The sequence below is a fragment of the Pezoporus flaviventris genome, unplaced genomic scaffold (genome assembly GCF_033815535.1).
Source record: "Pezoporus flaviventris isolate CSIRO_AGI_PZ_B2104156 unplaced genomic scaffold, CSIRO_AGI_Pfla_v1 ptg000007l, whole genome shotgun sequence".
Classification (NCBI taxonomy): Eukaryota; Metazoa; Chordata; class Aves; order Psittaciformes; family Psittacidae; genus Pezoporus; species Pezoporus flaviventris.
This window is the reverse complement of record NW_026892555.1, coordinates 62,080,555-62,098,497: the sequence shown is the minus strand read 5'-3', so window position 1 is coordinate 62,098,497 and position 17,943 is coordinate 62,080,555. Positions and strand designations below refer to the sequence as shown.

The following is a 17,943-nucleotide window of genomic DNA, read 5'->3' as shown; positions in this document are numbered from 1 at the left end:
GACTTTGAGGTGATTGAATGGTGGGTTTTCTTGCAAATGCAGTTTTGGGGTTTTTCCTTCCCTTTTGCATAAAGTAGGGTGCATCAGATGATTAATATATAATCTGAGTACATCCTGTGATGTATTCTCTTCTATCAAATATGGATTAAGAAATGCAGATTGAGAATTGTGATCAAATATATAAACTGGGAAGTTAGATTGGTGACTTTATGGGTGAAGTTCTCATAATACGTCTTGAGGTACAAATAAGGAAAACCTATTCAGTGTGCTTGCATAAATGCAATTTGCTTGTGTGCTCTTTTTCAGCATAATTACTTAAATTCAATTTATGTGCCTTATTCATGCACAACAGTTGCGATTTTAGACCTTTTTATCCATTGGAACAGTGTGGCTGGAAATTACTTCATTGTAATAGAAAAGTGGACAGATAATATTTCGCTGCCTAGATAAAAAACAATGGGAGTTAATTTATGGCATTTCTCTCTTGAAGTAGGGTCTCCATAAATGAGCTCTCCAATGGCTTCAAACAGCCATTTCTTACTCTTGTGGGGCACTTTCCCTGCTGGAGTCTTGCAAAGAGTTGTTGTTGCTGTTGTTGTAGAAACGGAGAAGGGTGAGGACCATATAAATGAAAGCTGAGTGCTCTCTCACAGCAAGACATAAATTGTGTGGGAGTTCCAAGGCTTCACAGGTTTGAGAGCTCTTGGGGTAGCTTGCATTCTGCTTGTCATAACTGTAAATGGACTCTTAAGAGATAGGGACTTTCCAGACAATAATAGGGGAACTCGGCTGATGTCTGATCATGCAGCCAGGCATGCTTGTTTGTTCCTGCTGTCCTTGAGAATGCAGTGCTTAGGAAGAGCTGGAACAGACAATTAATGTCCGTTTGGTATAAGGTGTAAAATTCTGTGACTCTAAATATACTGCTCAGAGGTGTTTCAGGGTCATAATAAAGTTTAAAATTTTCCATAGCTATTTCCTTTATAAGTAAATACTACTTTTATTTATTCATCCCAGTTGTGATCCGCAGTCTTTGACTGTATAGCTTGAGGAGGCACAGTGAGAAAGCAAAATGTATGTAACGAAAAGCCTATGTACTACTTCATTGAAGACTTTCTGAATGTGTTATAGGCAAGAAAAAGAAAAACATCATATTCCCAAAAAGAATTTCAAGATAGACAAAACCTGCAGAGGATATGTTAACCTGTTATTGACCTCACAGCAGCCTTCCAGTATCTGAAGGAGGCCTATAGGGATGCTGGAGAGGGACTCTTTGTTAGGGAGTGTAGTGATAGGACAAGAAGTAATGGGTTAAAACTTAAACAGGGGAAGTTTAGATTGGACATAAGGAAGAAGTTCTTTACTGTGAGGGTGGTGAGGCACTGGAATGGGTTTCCCAGGGAAGTTGTGAATGCTCCATCCCTGGGGGTGTTCAAGGCCAGGTGGGACAGAACCTTGGGTGATATGGTTTAGTGTGAGGTGCCCCTGCCACATTGGAAGTAGATGATTTTAAGGTCCTTTCCAACCCTAACTATTCTATGATTCTGTGAAAGACATACATATATAGTAAGGTATAGTAATTATAAATGGGTTGCTGAGGAAAATTCAAGAATAGTAAGGTCTGTATTCACCATGAAGTGCTTTTCCTGGTTGTATTTTCACACCCCCTCAATTTAGAAACAAAAAGGGAAGAGGAAAGCATTAAAAAAGTAACAAAAATGCTTAAGGCACTACTGGATATAATCTAAAGAGAAGAGTGTGCTTCCAAAATGCCGGCATTCCCCTGACTGGGTGCTCCTGATGATGAAGGGCAAAAGATTAATTTTTTTTCCTTGCTGCAAGGTCAGAAGGGATCCATAGTTCTTAAGAATTGGATCGTGGGATGGGTTATAGTGCATTCCTTTGTCTGCATCTGGCCAGCAAATTTCCTTTTCCTTTCTCACTGTTATGTAAAGGTCTAGGACTTGGGAGAAGGCTAAGCTTGTGTTTAAGGACACAGCCCTTTAAGTCTGTCCCCAGGTGGTGGTTTGTGGTTTGATATTCCTAACCCAGGGGAAAAGAATTATGTTGCTGCACTTACAATTGCACCAGTCAGTAAAAGTCTTTTGCTCATTAGTGAATGTTTCTTCCGATTTGTTCTCTCCTTTATAATGTGTAAGCAGTTCTTTTCTTCAGACAACCTTTGCAGCCATGGAGCAAATGAGTAGCTGACGGGCTTACTTTAACAACACATAGCTCAAATTGTTGTTTTCTTAAAATAGGGCTCGTATTTTTTCCCCAAATCCCTGGTAATTCCTTGCAGATGTTTGTTGTATTTTTTGTATTTCAAATGGAAACATTTGATCCTTCAAAAGAGATAATGAAAGTTAAAACAAGAAACCCCTCACACTAACAAACCATTGCCTACATATGGTAACCTTTTAAAGGAAAAGGAAGATAAAAACTCCTCACGTGCTCTCGGAGTTTAGGTTCAGGACCTGTGCTACGTGGAGCTAAGTTGGTGTGAATGATGAGGTGGGTACAGGGCTAGAGAATTATTCAAATTATTTTTTTTTAAGCGATTTCAGCATCAGTTTGTGACAGTATTGGTTTCCTGTCTCTTCAAGAGCTAGTATGAAAACTGAGAGTGGTGATCCTTGTTAACAGTGTAACACAAACTGATTTGATTAAGTTAATGCAGAAGGCTGACTTTATACTTTATTGCAGTTGCAAGCAGTTGCATTTCAGTTTGACAGAAATTATTTTTCATTAAAGCTAAACAAGAATAAACTATGCCAAAGCTGAGATAAATACTGGCACAGGGCTTTTTAGCGTTTTTAAAGAATGTATTTTACAATAGTGCAAGTACATGCTTACCCTGGGGGAAAATGTTTTCTATTTTTCTTCTATAAAGGTGTGACAGTACTAGTATAGTACTTGCATGAGGTTTTGCTCCTTTTAATGTAATTGTATGTACACACACAGTTCCTGAGAATCAGAACATGGGAATGTATCAGGAAAGACTTTTGTTCAGCACAGTGGCTGATTGATGACAGGGGTAGATTCACAAGTAAACACTTGTGGTATAAATCTTTCTCCTCGCTCCTGTTCATACAGGAGTTCATAGGGTATTGTCCTACATATTGGTGGTCCTAGACTGTGTAGAAAAACTGATCCCTGCTTCGTGTGGTGGAAACAACTTCATTATGATCCTTGTTTGCAGTGTAGTTATTCTAGCTACTGTAGAACTACCACTCTGCTGCTTATATTTCCCAGGCCTTAACTGATCTCCTGGATAGGCAGAAAGAGTTGCTCAGGTGTATCCTGATGAGCTGCAGAACAACAGAATGTGCATCTTGGAAGGTGGTGGTTTGTAATCTTCCGACTGTAGCTTTGGCAAGGAAAAAGAAAGGACAGAATTGACTCGATTAGCTGCATGCTGCTATACGAACTACTTTGGTTTACTGAATATTGTGGATGTTGCTAGTGGACTTTGTCATCTCTCTTTCTGGGTTGTTCCTGAATAGGCTGTACAGTGCCAGCACAGATCTTGTGAATCTCCAGTGACGTCTGCCTTCCACTGTATGAGTTAGTTCTACCTGCCCTATCCTGCCTTTAAACCAGTTATCTCTTGATGTAAGGTACTACTCCTGTGTCAGCTAGTTTCATGTATTGTTACAGTGTGTAATAATTTGCCTAGTGCGGGCATTAGAGTAACAGACTTTAGTTTTGTGGAGCTTTAAAAGCAAAAACCAGCCCCCTCCCCCAGAATACATCATCACATTTGCCACTGCTGGGTGTGCAGGGTCCGGGAAAGCTTTCTGCTCCTGCTGTCTTTGGAAAACAATTTGTTAGTAGTATCTTAGTAGTTAAAGCACTTGCTGAGAATGTGGAAAGTCTCTGTACGCTGCCTTCATCTGAAGGGGAGGTTGATTTCTTATTTCCTAACAGAGTGACTTGGTCACTGTACTATTCTGAGGAGGTGTACTTAATTTAATAAGATATAAATAAATTATATTCATTGTGTTAAATTCTCACGGAGTTGAGGCCTGGAATGCAGTTAGGGGGTTTTTCAGGAAATGGGTGAATCAGCTGGTGGTTGTGCTTATGAATATTTACCTGCTCTGTGTGGAACAGAAGTATCAGTGGAACAGACAGAGGGGAAACTCCTTTTAGAATGATTTTTTTTTTTTTTAACCTTGCGTTAAAGAAACAATTGTGGGAGGCCTTGGTTTAAATCTGATCCATGGTTGATAAAATAAATTTAAAATTAGGGTCACTTGCCACAGTCTTAAGTTCGATTTCTCGGGCTGTTCCCTTGCAAAGGTTAATATAATCCTGTAAAGCTTTAGGAACATCCTGTGCTAGAATATTATCTGTTATGGTGGTGGAAGCACTTTCGTGGAAGGTGAAAGAATTGGATTTTAGTTTCCTTAAACAGAAACCCCAGACCCTTGATCTTACACTTCTTGAGTTCTGTAACCTTTGCATTTATGAACGCAAGGGTAATAGTATCAGTGCCTCAGAAGAACTGTGAATCTTGCATTTGCTTTTTCTTCTTCTGTTTTGAAAATACTTAAAAGCAGAACTCGTGTGTTTGTGGGGAGCTGAGGTTCCTTATGCTTTTTAAAATTTGGTAACAACAAACTCAAAACTGCAACCCAAATTCCAACGAATTTGCAGTGCTCAGTAGGTGTGTTGCTCTCTGAGGTGGAGCGTGAGCAGTGTGTTTTACAGGAGGAAGGTTGAAGGATAGTTTCTGAAATTATTCCCAGCAAGGTAAGTCGGAGTTCTTCTACCAGAGACCCTTAAATTACCCAGAGACACCTTATGGCTATGTAGGTCAAAACCAGCACTCTAAACCCGAACCGGAAATCAGTTGGTAGCTAGTTTAGGTCAGAACGCACAAAGATAATAGTCTGTGGCTGAGAAATAACCACTTGTGCGAACTGCTGTTGTTTTGTTTTGCAACTGTGTGATATAGCCCAACCTGGAAACAACAACAGTGTGAACAAAAGCGGTGAGGTCTGGCTGGAGTTAAAAGTTAGCAGCAAGTGACAAAAGGAACGCATTGCCAGTTGCGGTGACTGAGAAATATTTGCTATGCTAATGGCAAGAGAAGCAGTGATTTTTAAGTTAATTAGATTCAGCTTTTCTTTCAATGCCATTTGGCGTGCAGAGCAGGTTACCTAAAGGTGCAGTTCTGAAGTACCTCAGTAGAGAGGCTTTCATGGAGAGCAGGTAACCTTATGGAAATGACAACATGTAATTCATCATAGTTAATGTGGGTTTGGACTAGCTGACTGGAGAGGTCTCGCTCACATGCAATTTGATAACAGGTTCCCTTTGTCAGTAAAAATTTACTCAAAAAAGGGAGGTTATAATATACTTATCACCTCTCCTCCACCTGTAAATCAGATACTTTTTAGTTAAATGTCTAACATGTAATTTACAAGTATCTTGAAAACATATTTTTAAAGTGCACATGGTTCTTAATCATCCACGGTAGTCTTAATATAGTAAGTAAAAATTCTGAAATAATTTAGAATGAATTTGTAGTACCTTAGGATCTGTTCTAGAATTAAGCTTTTGCTTTGTGTTTTTTATGTCTGATTTCCTTTAACGTGAACCTCAAAATTGAGCAGCTTTACAGCTTACAGGCGTTTGTATTCTCAGGTAAGTGAGGCATTGATAACTCATTAGACTGGTATTTAAACAAACTTCTGTGCTGTAAAACTGTTCTGCTTGTATTTGTAATATTAGAAGGACATTGGTCTTGGTCTTCCTGAGTTCATGTTAAGTTCTTGGATCCACTGGTCCTATTAGGAATTTGACATGTGTGCCAACTGTTGCATGGAAAATATTTTTATATCTTACTATTTTAAATCAGATTCTGGCAAGCTTTGTCTTGCAAGTCCCTACTCCTTGAGCTTGGGCTTGTTGCAAGTTGTTTCCGTGTTACGTGTCTTCCTGCCCGAGGTATATGGATGTGATTCTTTTGTGAAGACTCACCTTATGTGGGGAAATAGGTTGCAAGACCTCTTGCTGATTTAGTTATGTATGAGATCTCTTTGATGCTGTAATGAATCAGACTTCAACCTCCTTAGAAGGAGAGAAGAAAGTCTCCCTTCTCCTGGAAGAAGACTAATGTCCATGGCCAAGGGATTAGTTTCTGGAAAACTCAATGTCAGTAGCCAAGTGGCAGCCTTATGAACGGAGAAAAAATACAGATTAAGAAAAGGAAGCAGTGAGGCCGGCCTCGAGGAGGACTGAAGGACTCCTGGAAACTGGAAGGGACTGTGCAGAGCTGCCTGCACTGCAAAGTCGCTGGGTCATCTGAAATCTGCCTGGAAATAAGGATTTGCCATTAAAGATACAGTGTGAAGTGGGAGCTTTATTTAATAAAGCCCTCCTTTGTTCTTCCCCTCTCCCCCTTGGAATTAATTATTCCACATGATAGTCTGATTAAGTCCTGATTTTTTATTTTTTATTTTTTTATTCCTTTAATTTAAAGGAATTCTGAAATACTTTTTCTTTTTTCTTTCGAGTAGCTCCAGACATGTGCATACTCTAGCTGTCATTATTGTGGATGCTGAAATATTGTGGATGGATTTTCATGGGGTGGCAAAATTTATGTGCCTGACACAAGGTATTCCAAATTTGATTTTTTTTTATTTTATTTTTTTGCTCCCAAAATACGGAGCTGTAAAAAATTTTCTGCAAAACAAGCTTTCCAGAATTTTGTTACCCATGAGCTAAGCCGTTTTGGCTGTTGGTGGAGAGGAATTGGGGAAAAACTGATCTGAGGCAGATAGCTGGCTTGGAAAATTGCATTCATAAGCTCTGAAGTTTTGCAAGATTGTAAGAGCAGACAGCAGCACTCTTACACCAAAGATCCATAGTCTGCAGGGCAAGTGCCAAGGGCAGCATGTAAGTAAACGTGAATATTATGCATTTTGCGTAATGGGATGTAGTTCTGAACTGCAGCCTTTTGAGGGAAGTATGTGTGAGGTGTACTTGTTCCCAGCTCCTGGCTTTCTCCTGGTTCTACACCAATACACAGGCAAGACACTGCTGTTAGGTGGTCAGCAGTGTCTATTTGCTTCTAGTTCCCACTGCTTCTAATTTGAGAAACAGAATGCTCCATTTCTTACAGCTTGCTCCTAGCAAGGGAAGTGTCAGGCAGCTTTGGTAATGGGTGGTTTGCTCTTGTCTTTGCATATTGCTCCTTTTTGTGTTACAAATCTCAAAGCAAGTTTTTAATTTAGTTCTGTGTTTAACAGCTTTAGCTACTCTGAAATAAATGCTGAGACTGTTTTTAAATGGGATCTCTTGTTCATGTAAAGAGCTGTATTAAAAGTAGTGGACATAATGAAAAATACAGCCCAGCTTTGTAATGTAATGACTTCCACCAGATAAGGAAAATGAAACTAATGTAATTTACGGTGTATTGGCTGTTGTCACTATATTAAAGGTTATACTAGTGTTTCTGAAAAGTCGGTATCTCACTAATTTAATCAACTTAACAACCTAAGCCCATGTAGGGTTACAAAGTTCAGTTATCACTTGTCTTGAAAAGAGCAAGTTCTGGGTTTGAAGCTATTTAAAATGCTGTTCTAGGAGCAGCAGTTAGAAACAGCAATGCTGAAATTAACAGTTTAGTCATGCTAATTGATTGTATTGTGCAGCTAGGTTGTGAATTCTTAATTATATGGTTTTTAATAAACTATCTGCTATTGGTTTTGTGTAGATCATCCTTTGCAGGCTGGAAGTGCCAAGTGCAGGATAATTCAGTGAATGATGTGGACTATTTCAGCTTCTTGTTTTCAACCCTTATAGGTAATCCATGTGAATGTCATAATTCAGAATTAACAAACTGAAATCTGTTTTGATAGTGAATTACTGGATTTAATGTAAAATAAATGGTGTAGTAAGTACTTCTTGAAAGTAATTCTAATCTTGCTATGTATTTTTGATGTGAGATATCCTTTTTTTTCTCTTGGTCTGATTTTTGGCACCCTATTTTTACACTTTGCCATTTGGGCTGAATATTTGCATACTTTTTTTCTTCATTCCAGCAGCTTTCCATTGCGAGTATAAGGAAAACCTAAATTCAGCATTTGACACAAGAATTTTTTCTCTAGCTTTAGGTAAACGCCTTTTATTGACTCGTAACAATACAAAAGAGTGCCTCTGGGACTTCCTGTGGATATGCTCACGCTATTAAAAACATTCCATCGGAATAAAGTAATACGTTGAAGTGAGCTGCCCAAGGCCAGCATGTGAGCAGAATTACTTCTGCTACTATATTCTGACTCAGATATAAAAGTAGTTGTACTCTGTGGTGATGCAACTTTGGGAAATTACAGTGGTTAAAATGACATAATATTGCTGAGAAATATCTTCCAGCAGTTTCTCCTGTGGAAAAAAGCAAGTGTCTTTTCTTCATCACCCCAGTCACTCATGATGTTCAGCTACTTTGCTTTCAAAAATTAAAGCTTTTTTTCCTAAAAGCAGTGAAGAGAGTGCTTTAGTGGTAACTGAGAAAATGAAAGCAAACCCAAAGTGTCTGTTTTGGAGCAGTAGTCCTGTTTTACTACGGCATTCAATACCTGTCTAGAAATAATTAGCCAAACTAAGTGGGTTTTTTGTAACCCTGTGGTTATGTTAGAAGGTTACTGAGTTATTGTGAGGATGTGGTGAACTGTCTTGTGTTATACTGTCTTGCATATATATATGTATGAATGTATGTATTAAAGATGCATACATTGAAAATAACATAAAATTAGCCTCTTACAGTTTTTATACAACATTATGCCACTGATTTTTTTCGAATACTTGTGTTCTTTCAGAAGCTAGACTTTGTATCTTGATATACTTAATTTAAAATACCAAGCAAAACTTTTTTCATGAAAAAGTGTTGTATAGACATAATTTAAAAGACAGTGTTTGTCAGCGATGCTGTTGAAGTAGAACAGTGCTTGGCTTGTTTTGTGATACTGTTGTACTGCTTCTTTTTCTCTAGGGTTTTCAAGAGAGGAGTTGACTAGTCTCCAGGGCATTAGAGGAAAACCACACATTAGCCAGTCACAGCTTTCACCTGTCCGTCTTTACCTAACTGACCTGGACCAGTTTTTACACCACTGGGCTGTGACAGAGGTAATACATCAACACTAATTCTAAATGACAGCATACAAACTGGGAGTGCTCTCCATCCCTTTTCCACAGATGCCTAAATCTTGCTGTGAGCTGAGTTGCAAAAAGAATGAAAAATATAATAGCCATCAAACAGCCAATGTTATTCTACAGCCATCAGATAATATTTGAAGGAAGCTGCTTCTAAAGGGGAGTGTTCAGACATGTATGAAAAACAATCCTCATGGAAAAATGGGTAAAAGTTTTGGTGGAAAATTCTGAAATACTAATAAGATTAAGACCAGCAATATGTTTTGGCTTTTAAAAGTACATTAAGTGTAAAATTACTAACCATAAAGAGCTTTTTGAGAAGAAATCCCACTGTTAATTGAAAAGCGCTTGCATTAAATGAGATTTTAACCTGGAAGTAATGGCATTGGTGATTATTTAGAATAATTTTGGCATTGGTGATTATTCAGAATAACTGCTGGTGCTTATTTAATACAAATTTACTGGGATTAGAAACTCCCATGTGAATTCACTTAGTGGCAGTGAAGTAGTTTGATTGTAGATAGCTTGTTTGTGCCTTTGGTACCTGGTTGCAAGTTTGATTTACTTCTCCTACCACAATCTTTCCAGCGTTTTGGTGACATGAAGGAGAGTCAGTATTTTCAGAAATTTGAAACTTGCTTTTGTTAAAGTACCTTTTCTTGGGAAAGACCCAAGGTGCTCTCTCAGGTTTGCAGAACTGGATGGCAGACATTAAGCAAAAAGCTGGGTATGCCTGCTTAGTAGTGAAAGAGCATTTGGACATCCTCTAAGCATTGCGTTACTTCTGCAGTTATGAGCCTGAAGTCTTTTCTGGAGACTAAGATTGTGAAAGGGAAAATAGGAACAATAATCCCACATGTCAAAGATCTGAAGACTGATGAGACCTTCTAGGCCCATCTCATTTTTTATACTCCTAACAAAAGGGAGTTTTGGACTGCTCCTTACCTCTAAGCTTGAGAAGGAGGTTGGAGGCTTCTCCTCACAAGCATGTTCATAGTTGGAGATACGACCCAGTTCACTAGAAACTTTATCAGATGCACCTAGCATATGATCAGGAATAATCAGCAAGGATTTATCAAGGGCAGATTGTGCTCAACCAACCTGCTAGCCTTCTGCAGCAAGGTGACTAGCTTGTGAGAGCAGTTTATCTTGACTTGGGTAAGGTTTTTGATACTGTATCATGTAACATCCTTGTCAGCATGCTGACAAACATAAATAGGGAAGTGGATTGAAAGCTGCCTGAATGGCCAGGCCAAAGGGTTGTGATCGGTAGTGCAAAGTCCAGTTAGAAGCAAGTTGCTAGTAATGTAGGGATCAGTACTGGAGGCAGTCAGAAATTTCACAGGAATACTTCTAGTAGAGCAGGTAGTTTCTGCTGGGTGTTCCGCAGGCACCTCTTCTCTCAAAAGAAAATAAACTGAACAGCCACAAACCCCCCGAAACTCAGAGCAGCAGCCTCTGAGGAGAAGAAAATTGCCGACAGATCAAGATCTTCTAGGATGTCTTGAAAGACAGTGTCATATGATGGCTCTACCTGTGTGCATTGAGTTTGAGGGAGGTACGTTTGGAAACCACTTTCTTGCAAGTTCAAGGTGTGTCACAATTTTGAAATCAGGCTATTTTTAGCTGTGGGTGAAAATTCTTTCTTTTAAATAAAGAAGTGCTACAGGAAATCATAAACCCCAGCTTGAATTAGTCATGCTTTTGGTGGAACTGAGTGGTGCAGCTTCTGTATGTTGAATCTTTCATGCTTTTCCTTACGGGATGAGGAAGTTTATGGTGATGCTGTAATGTTAAGCAAAGTATTTGTAGTACTTAAAAATCCCTAGTGGTGAGAGAGCAGCCCTCTGTTGGCTGCAGAGCAGGTAGCGTCCAGACCTCTACTTTGATTGCTCTTTCATGAGAGTTCTCATCGAGTAGTTGTAATACAGGGTTTCATTGTAATGGAAAAATATTTTCTTGTAAATGAAAATAAATAAGGAACTGATGGAATTAGGATTTGACAGCCTCGTTTCCTAGGAATAAATGAGGCTCGTGATCAGATTCTTATTATTCCATCTATCTTCCTCTTTCTTCTCTTCCACCACTAGTTCTGTTTAAACCACTGGCTAGTTTTTGGCTCTCTGCTAAAAGAATAAAGTTGCAAATACTCATTGCCTGTAAGCGCTATGAAAAGAAGCACATAGAAGAAAAACCCTCTAGATTAGCGTAAGGCAGTTCTTAACTCTGTTTCTGCATCCTGCTTGGCAGCAGCCAGCTGTCCAGCCTGCATGGGCATCACTCTGAACTGGGTTGTCAGGGGGTTTATGAGGCCAGAGTAGCTGGGGTTATGGTGCTGAAGAAGGGCAAGGGATGAAGGGTCGCAGCCATGACTCTAGGAGGCCATAGTTTGTTGGCTTTATTACTTGCTGCTTGGCTTTATTTTCAAACCCAGAGGAAGGCAGTCCCAGCTTTCTGTCGCTAGCTAGCTATACTGTGCAGTGAGTGGTGTGTATTTCTTGTCGTAATGAATAGAGGGAATAGTATTGTATAATGTATGCATGCCAGAGAAGAAAGGTGTGCCTGTGGAGAAAGAGCTAGTTATGTAAACGTAAGAATAAGTTGAGGCATTTTCAAGTGGCAGTTTGGACTTCAGGAGTGTTCATGTAACTAGTGCATTTGGTGTGGTAGCGCATGGCTAACCATAATTGTTGAAAAGGCCAAACATGCTTTTCTGATGGGTATTAATGATATTATGTGCTTTGTAACAAAAGCTGTTTTGATGTAATTTTGGTTTTTGTCTGGATAGTGGTAAATCTGAAGCCATGTTTGGAGTTGTTTTGTGGAAGCTTTTAGATACTGGTGATTTGTACTTAAGGAGCAATGCTTAAGTGTCCCTTTAAACGCTGTTTTGTGTAGCTGTAGAAGTTAATCTTCATATTTTGTCTAAAAGATATGTTAAATGTGGAAAGCCTGGTTTCTTTTTCTTGAGCAACTTCTACTTAAAATGACTTCTGCCTTATTAAAGCCAATTATTTAAAATCACACCCCTGTAGCTGAAATAAATGGGGCTCCAGAATAAATGGTTGCAGCCTTAGGGAAGAGGCTTTAGCCTTCGCTCATTTTAACTGTGCCTATAGTGTTTGTTGGTAATATTGTTCACTCCCCTGTAATTGAATTGCTCGGCTAGTATCGAGTGAAATAGCGCCGACAGAAATGAACAGTTTAACAAGGCAACCATGTATACATGATAATTTCTGTTGTAATATTTGATGTGTGTGATGCTTGAACATCTTGGAGGGGGAAAGCAAATGATAATTTGAAGGTTCTGCTCGAAGTCAAGATTCTGGAGTTATACTGAGCGTATGGGTAACCTGAAGCGATAAAATACTCCTCAGAAACTGAAGATATAAGAGCAAGCACTAGGGAAGGTTAGCTGCTTTTAAAAGCAGTCTTGAATTCTAAAACCTTGGGATACATGTAATGCCTTAATTTGTGTCAAAACCTGAGAAGTCTTCTAAGTGAAATAGGCTTGGAAAAGCTGTATCTGCAGTGATGTGCTATGAAAAATTACAACACATCAATAAAGATCGCAAGTGAGTGTATGTAAATTAAGAGTCTTTCAAAGATGTTTGCCTTGAGAAGGAAGAAGTGGTGTTGCAGCGCTGTAGCTTAACTTCAAGCAGAGATTAACACTTCCACAACCTACTAAATTCTAAAACCTTAGATGTTGAGTTGAAGTTCCTGTAAGATTTCAGCTTGTCTTTATTGAGATTTCCAGGTTAGATTTACACTGGGGAGAAAAAGCACCTGAGGGTAAATAGTATCCTTCCTAAATGAGAACCATGCTGTAATTGTTAACCTCTAAGGAGGATTAAAAAACTCTATAAACCTGTCAGTGTTTCGTAAAACCACCTTGTATCCAAGCTTCATGTTTAGAAATGAGAATATTTTTTCTTGAAAAACAGTGCAAATCTCAAAGAAACAGAAGAGAAATTATGTAATTTAATGCCTCCTAAAATGAATGAGGCTCACTTTCAAAGATCTCTTCCATCATTTTCTTAAGACATAAAAAATAAAGAATTGAATGACACCACCTCCACCCCACAAAAAAACGCCTCAAACCCAAACCAAAAAAACCCAAACAACCTAAGAAAACCTAAACACCAAAACACAAACTCCCAAGAAACCTAACCTGATCTTCCAGTGTATCTTATGTATCTTGTGACATAGCTGGGAGCTCACATGTCACTGTGTGTAACAGATGTGAATTAACATCTCCACAGTTACTGTACGTTATGCTGTATATTCAGGTTTTGGCTTCTGATAGCTAAACTAAATTTGCTCAAAAAGACAGGCTTTGTGGGACAAAAGTTAGCTTCCTAAGTGTGCAGGTTTCTGTGTTTTCAAGCCTTTTTTATTTGGGCAGCAGGCATGCAGGTGAATTTGGAGACTTGTACGCGAGATGCATTCTCCTGCACATGGTCTGATGAGGAGGCATCTGCATGGGTGGTGATATTTTATAGCTGTAAGGAAGCTGCAGAGCTGTGAAAGAAGGGCTTCTTATGGCTGCAGAGGATGAAACAAAAGCTGCTTGGGTAGCAAAGATATTTTATGGCGTCCTTTGTTTGAATTTTGTAAGGTGGCTCTGAGAACCAGGCCTTTGCTGTTTCTCAGGTACAGCTTTGTTTGCTCCCTGATAGCACATTCCCTGTTGAGCATTATATTGGATTTTGCAGACAAAAGAATAATGTTTTCAGAAAATCTTGTTGCTTAGTTATACTCTAGGATTGTCTCTAGCACGTGGTTCTCTACCCTCGGCACTAAATCTTGCTGCAACTCGGGTTTAAACACATGATCAGATTGTTGCACGGGAGGTGAGCAGTGGTGATTACCACTCCTGTGTGTGTCCAGGAGCAAATAAAGATAACTTCACTTGGTTTAGTTGACTCTCAGTACAGGTGTAACATCAGGCTGCGTGCTACAGCCAAGGAGCCTGCAGATAGGCAATCAGCACAGTTCAGCAATTGCAAGATAAGTCTGTATGCTGCAATTACCCTGTTTCCAAGCCAGTAATTGGGCATTAAGTGTGTTTTGTAATCCTTCTAAGTCTTTAGAAACGCATCCTCCATCACGATGCAGGACACGATATATGTTCTTAAGCATTTGTAAGTCTTAATCAAGTTTCTGTCTTCCAGTCTTGCTGCCCTGAATGTAAAGTAAGACTCATGGGTTTTTTTGCCCCCCTGTTTCCGACCTCTGTAATGTTCTTTTGCAGACTCTGTTCCTCTGTCTTGCTTTTTTACTTAACCTAGATTTTGGTTTGGTTTATTGTTGCTGTGTGTGGGTTTCATGTGGGGTTTTCTGTGTTGTTGTTTTCTTGTTTTTTTTTCTGGAGTCACTGAATCAGGAATACCTTTCACATCCGCCCCTGTGAGCTTAGCCAAGGCAGATGAACAAAGATCTCTTGTACGCAGCTTTCTCAACAACTCAGGGCACTGTTAATATTGCCCTGTCAAATCAATTTATTTCAGAAAGAGAAGCAGCACCTGTCAAGGGAGTAGTGTCTGATAAGCGAGGGTGCTTCGGGGGAAGCTGGCCCAGCTTCAGACGGCAAGCTTCATTGCCTGCCCCATCACCTGAAAACTTCTCGTTTTCTACGCTCTGCAGGAACATGTTACGCTGGATAGAGTCCTGCTCAAAGCAGTCATTTATTTCACAAGGGATTTAGAATTGACTGCGAACAGCCTGTTACATTTCAGTTACCTGTGTTTGAGGTGGATTTGGATGCGCATTGAAAAATGTAAAGTTAGGGTGTAGTGTCTGGTGGGTGCCAACTTACTTGTTTAAGAAAGTCCCTTCTCTTGGAGTCAGAGCTGTCTTTGGTTGGACTCCACTGAGTGGCTTCCTAAAATACTTGATCCATTATCTTTCCTGCTTGCTCTGTCCTCACACTTGTGTGTGTCTTCAGAGCAAGGTGAGTATTTTCTTTGAAAAAGAGTACTTTGCAGCATGATGAAGTTTGAAATAATGTGCAGGGTTTCCCTGGAGAGTTACTGGTAGAATATTTCCCTCGAAGCTTTTCGAGTCAAAATTCTGTCACGATATGGGGAGGAAGCATTGAGTGATTTAGGGAGTGAGAACAGTTAAATAATGGCAAAACGGTACTCTTGGTTCATCATTTGTGTGTGTTCCTGTTGCCACGAGAGCACAGACTGAGACCTTGGCTTCCTCGGGTCACCCCAACTCCAGCATTTGGAGTTGAGAGCATCTTACACATAAGCAGTTTAAAACTGATGGATTCCTCTGGTTGTATGTTACAGCTGAGGAAAGCCTGTTTGGATTAATATTCACAGAATCCTAAGGGTTGGCAGGGACCTCAAAAGATCATCTAGTCCAACCCTCCTGCAAGAGCAGGGTAACCTAGAGTACATCACACAGGAACTTGTCCAGGCAGGCCTTGAATATCTCCAACGCAGGAGACTAATATTCAGTTAGGTTGGTTCTCAGCAGTAAAAATGCTTTTAACTAGACTAGATTAAAATACTCTGTGGTTTCAGTATCTCCAGAAAGCCCCAGGGAATGCTCCTGGGCTGCCTTCCCAGCCTTTTGGGTTTTATTCCCATTTTACCTGGCTACTGTTGAAGTATGTCTTCAGTAGGGCAGGCAGGGAGGCCTGTGTAGTAACGATTTCCTGAAGCCCTAGTAGAGAACCTGCTGTTACAGTTGTGTGGCTCAGTGCTAGGATGGGTTGTTGGGCTTGTCTGATCAATAAGGTTTGGTTTGAATAACTGACAGTGGATAACATAGCCTGTAGTATTTGCTGCATAACACTGATAGGTAATCCCTGTGTTTAAGAGAATGCTTTTCTTTGGCTGAATTTATTCAAGTGAACATCAACAAAATTAAGGTGATAACAACCCCAAAGACCCAACCCCTCTAAACCTAAACCAAACCTGTTAGACTTGTCTCCAAAAGATATAAACCACCTACAATCAGCAGTGCTTGTTCTCTGTCCATTCACTTCAGGAAGACTCTGAAAAACTCTGGCTTTGGTCCAAAACTAATCTACGAATGCACCAAAAATGTGATAAATGCTAATCAAATGTAAAGTAATGAATCAGCTGTGACATTTTATTATGGAAATTAAACATCATGCAAACCCTTGCCTCAGGAAAATGAATTGTCAGGAAAAATACTAATTTTCATGTGATAATTAAGTTTTCTTTGCTTTTCATTTCCATGTCTAATAACGTTTCAGTTTCACTTTTTATAACAGGCATTTGTAATGAAAACCATTTCAAGCAGGATTTAATTTATGGAATTGAAAAGGATTGCCACTCCCACTTAATTGTAGGAAAATAGAACTGGTTGTAGGCAATGGTTCTGCTATTTTGGGGGTCAGAAAGATCTGAAAGCTTGAAAAATTAACTTGCACTTTACCACAGCCCTTCTAAGCAAGTGTGCTGTTCTCCAATGGTACGATCCCTGTTTTTCCTTGCCAGTTCTGGGAGAGCCTGAGTGTCAGTGAATTGTACCTGTTATGAGATGCTCCTACAACTTCTCATTTCAAGGAGAACCTTGATGGACTGGTAGGCCTGTTCTAGGACATAGTCCTAAGGGTGAAATAGTAATGATGGTTTTGTTAATGATGAAACCTTAGTTTGCTGGGTTGGCCTGGTGGGTTTGCCTTCAATGTCTTTAATTTGTTGACCTCTTGTGAGTATGTGTTGAATCAGAAGGGATCTCTAGTATATTGTGCCTAGTGTCATGTGCTCACAAGCACATGGCATATACCCCGTTTATAAACTTCCTAACCTCTATTTTATGAGCAACAAATATCTCCTGCTTTTCCCCTTTTGTGTCCATCCTTCCTAATTTCCCCCTCATCTGCATTCCTAGCCAGTTGTGATCATCATTATTTTTTGTTGCTGGTTGGTTATGTCTGTTCTGCTGCAGTGGTTTTCACCTCTTTGTTGCAGTTGTAGGTGATGATAATATCTCTTCTCAGATACAGTTGTGCCAGCCTCGGTAGGTTAAGTTCTTTCCGTTGACACCTGTACAACAGAGTTTCTGTTCTTTGTGCGTTTTTTCTATGTCTGTTCAGTTTGAATTTACCTGTCTTGAAACTGAGTGACTCCTGGTTTTGCACAGTAGGACAGAAATGAAACAGTCTAGGGAGGGTCTTATGCAGTAGTGTTGAACAGGCGATCGGTGTTCTGTCTGGTAACTCCCATTGTGATTGGTTTTCCATCCTAAAGTGACATTTTACCCGTTCCATGGTTGTTTCATCACCACCTTGTGGCCAGCTGTTATGCACAGCATTTTCTCCTCATGTTTCAACCGTTAAGCCTTCTAGCTGCATGCACAGGTTTCCATGAGTCTCCAAGCGTGTGACCTCCTGCTTTTGATTCACTGAATTGGTTCTGTATGTTACTCGTCAAACCCATGTGATCTTTTCTATAGGTTAGTCCAGTTCTCCCGTCTTGGCAGGGTTTCTCAACTCTGCTCTGTCAGCTGACAGGTTTCATCAGTGTAGCCTTAACTTCTGTATTAAGTGTTGCTCATTAAAATACTAGGGCACATTGGTGTCAGTTTGTCCTTGACGTGACAGTCCCCAGCAGTAACCTCTGCCTCAGCTTGACTTCGTTCCTCAACACTGCAAACATGCAGATGCTTTGAGTGCTTTTCTTGGGAATATTCTAGAGTTCATACTATTTCATCATTTTCAAAGTGCGGCATACAGCAGCACTACGAGATATAGGATGGAGTATACAGTTACAGCAATATTATTTCATT

The 17,943-nt window shown here is 39.7% G+C and overlaps 1 protein-coding gene across 3 annotated transcripts in view; it reads left to right on the top strand.

Annotated features, from left to right (window-relative positions):
- TEX10 (testis expressed 10) overlaps nt 1-17,943 on the top strand; it is a 49,767-nt gene that overhangs the window by 26,143 nt on the left and 5,681 nt on the right. For all 3 annotated transcript variants that reach the window (XM_061448971.1, XM_061448972.1, XM_061448973.1), the window contains 2 exons: nt 7,730-7,818; nt 9,005-9,138. In XM_061448971.1, coding sequence (XP_061304955.1) covers nt 7,730-7,818; nt 9,005-9,138 — 223 coding nt within the window. The remainder of the gene's footprint in view (nt 1-7,729; nt 7,819-9,004; nt 9,139-17,943) is intronic.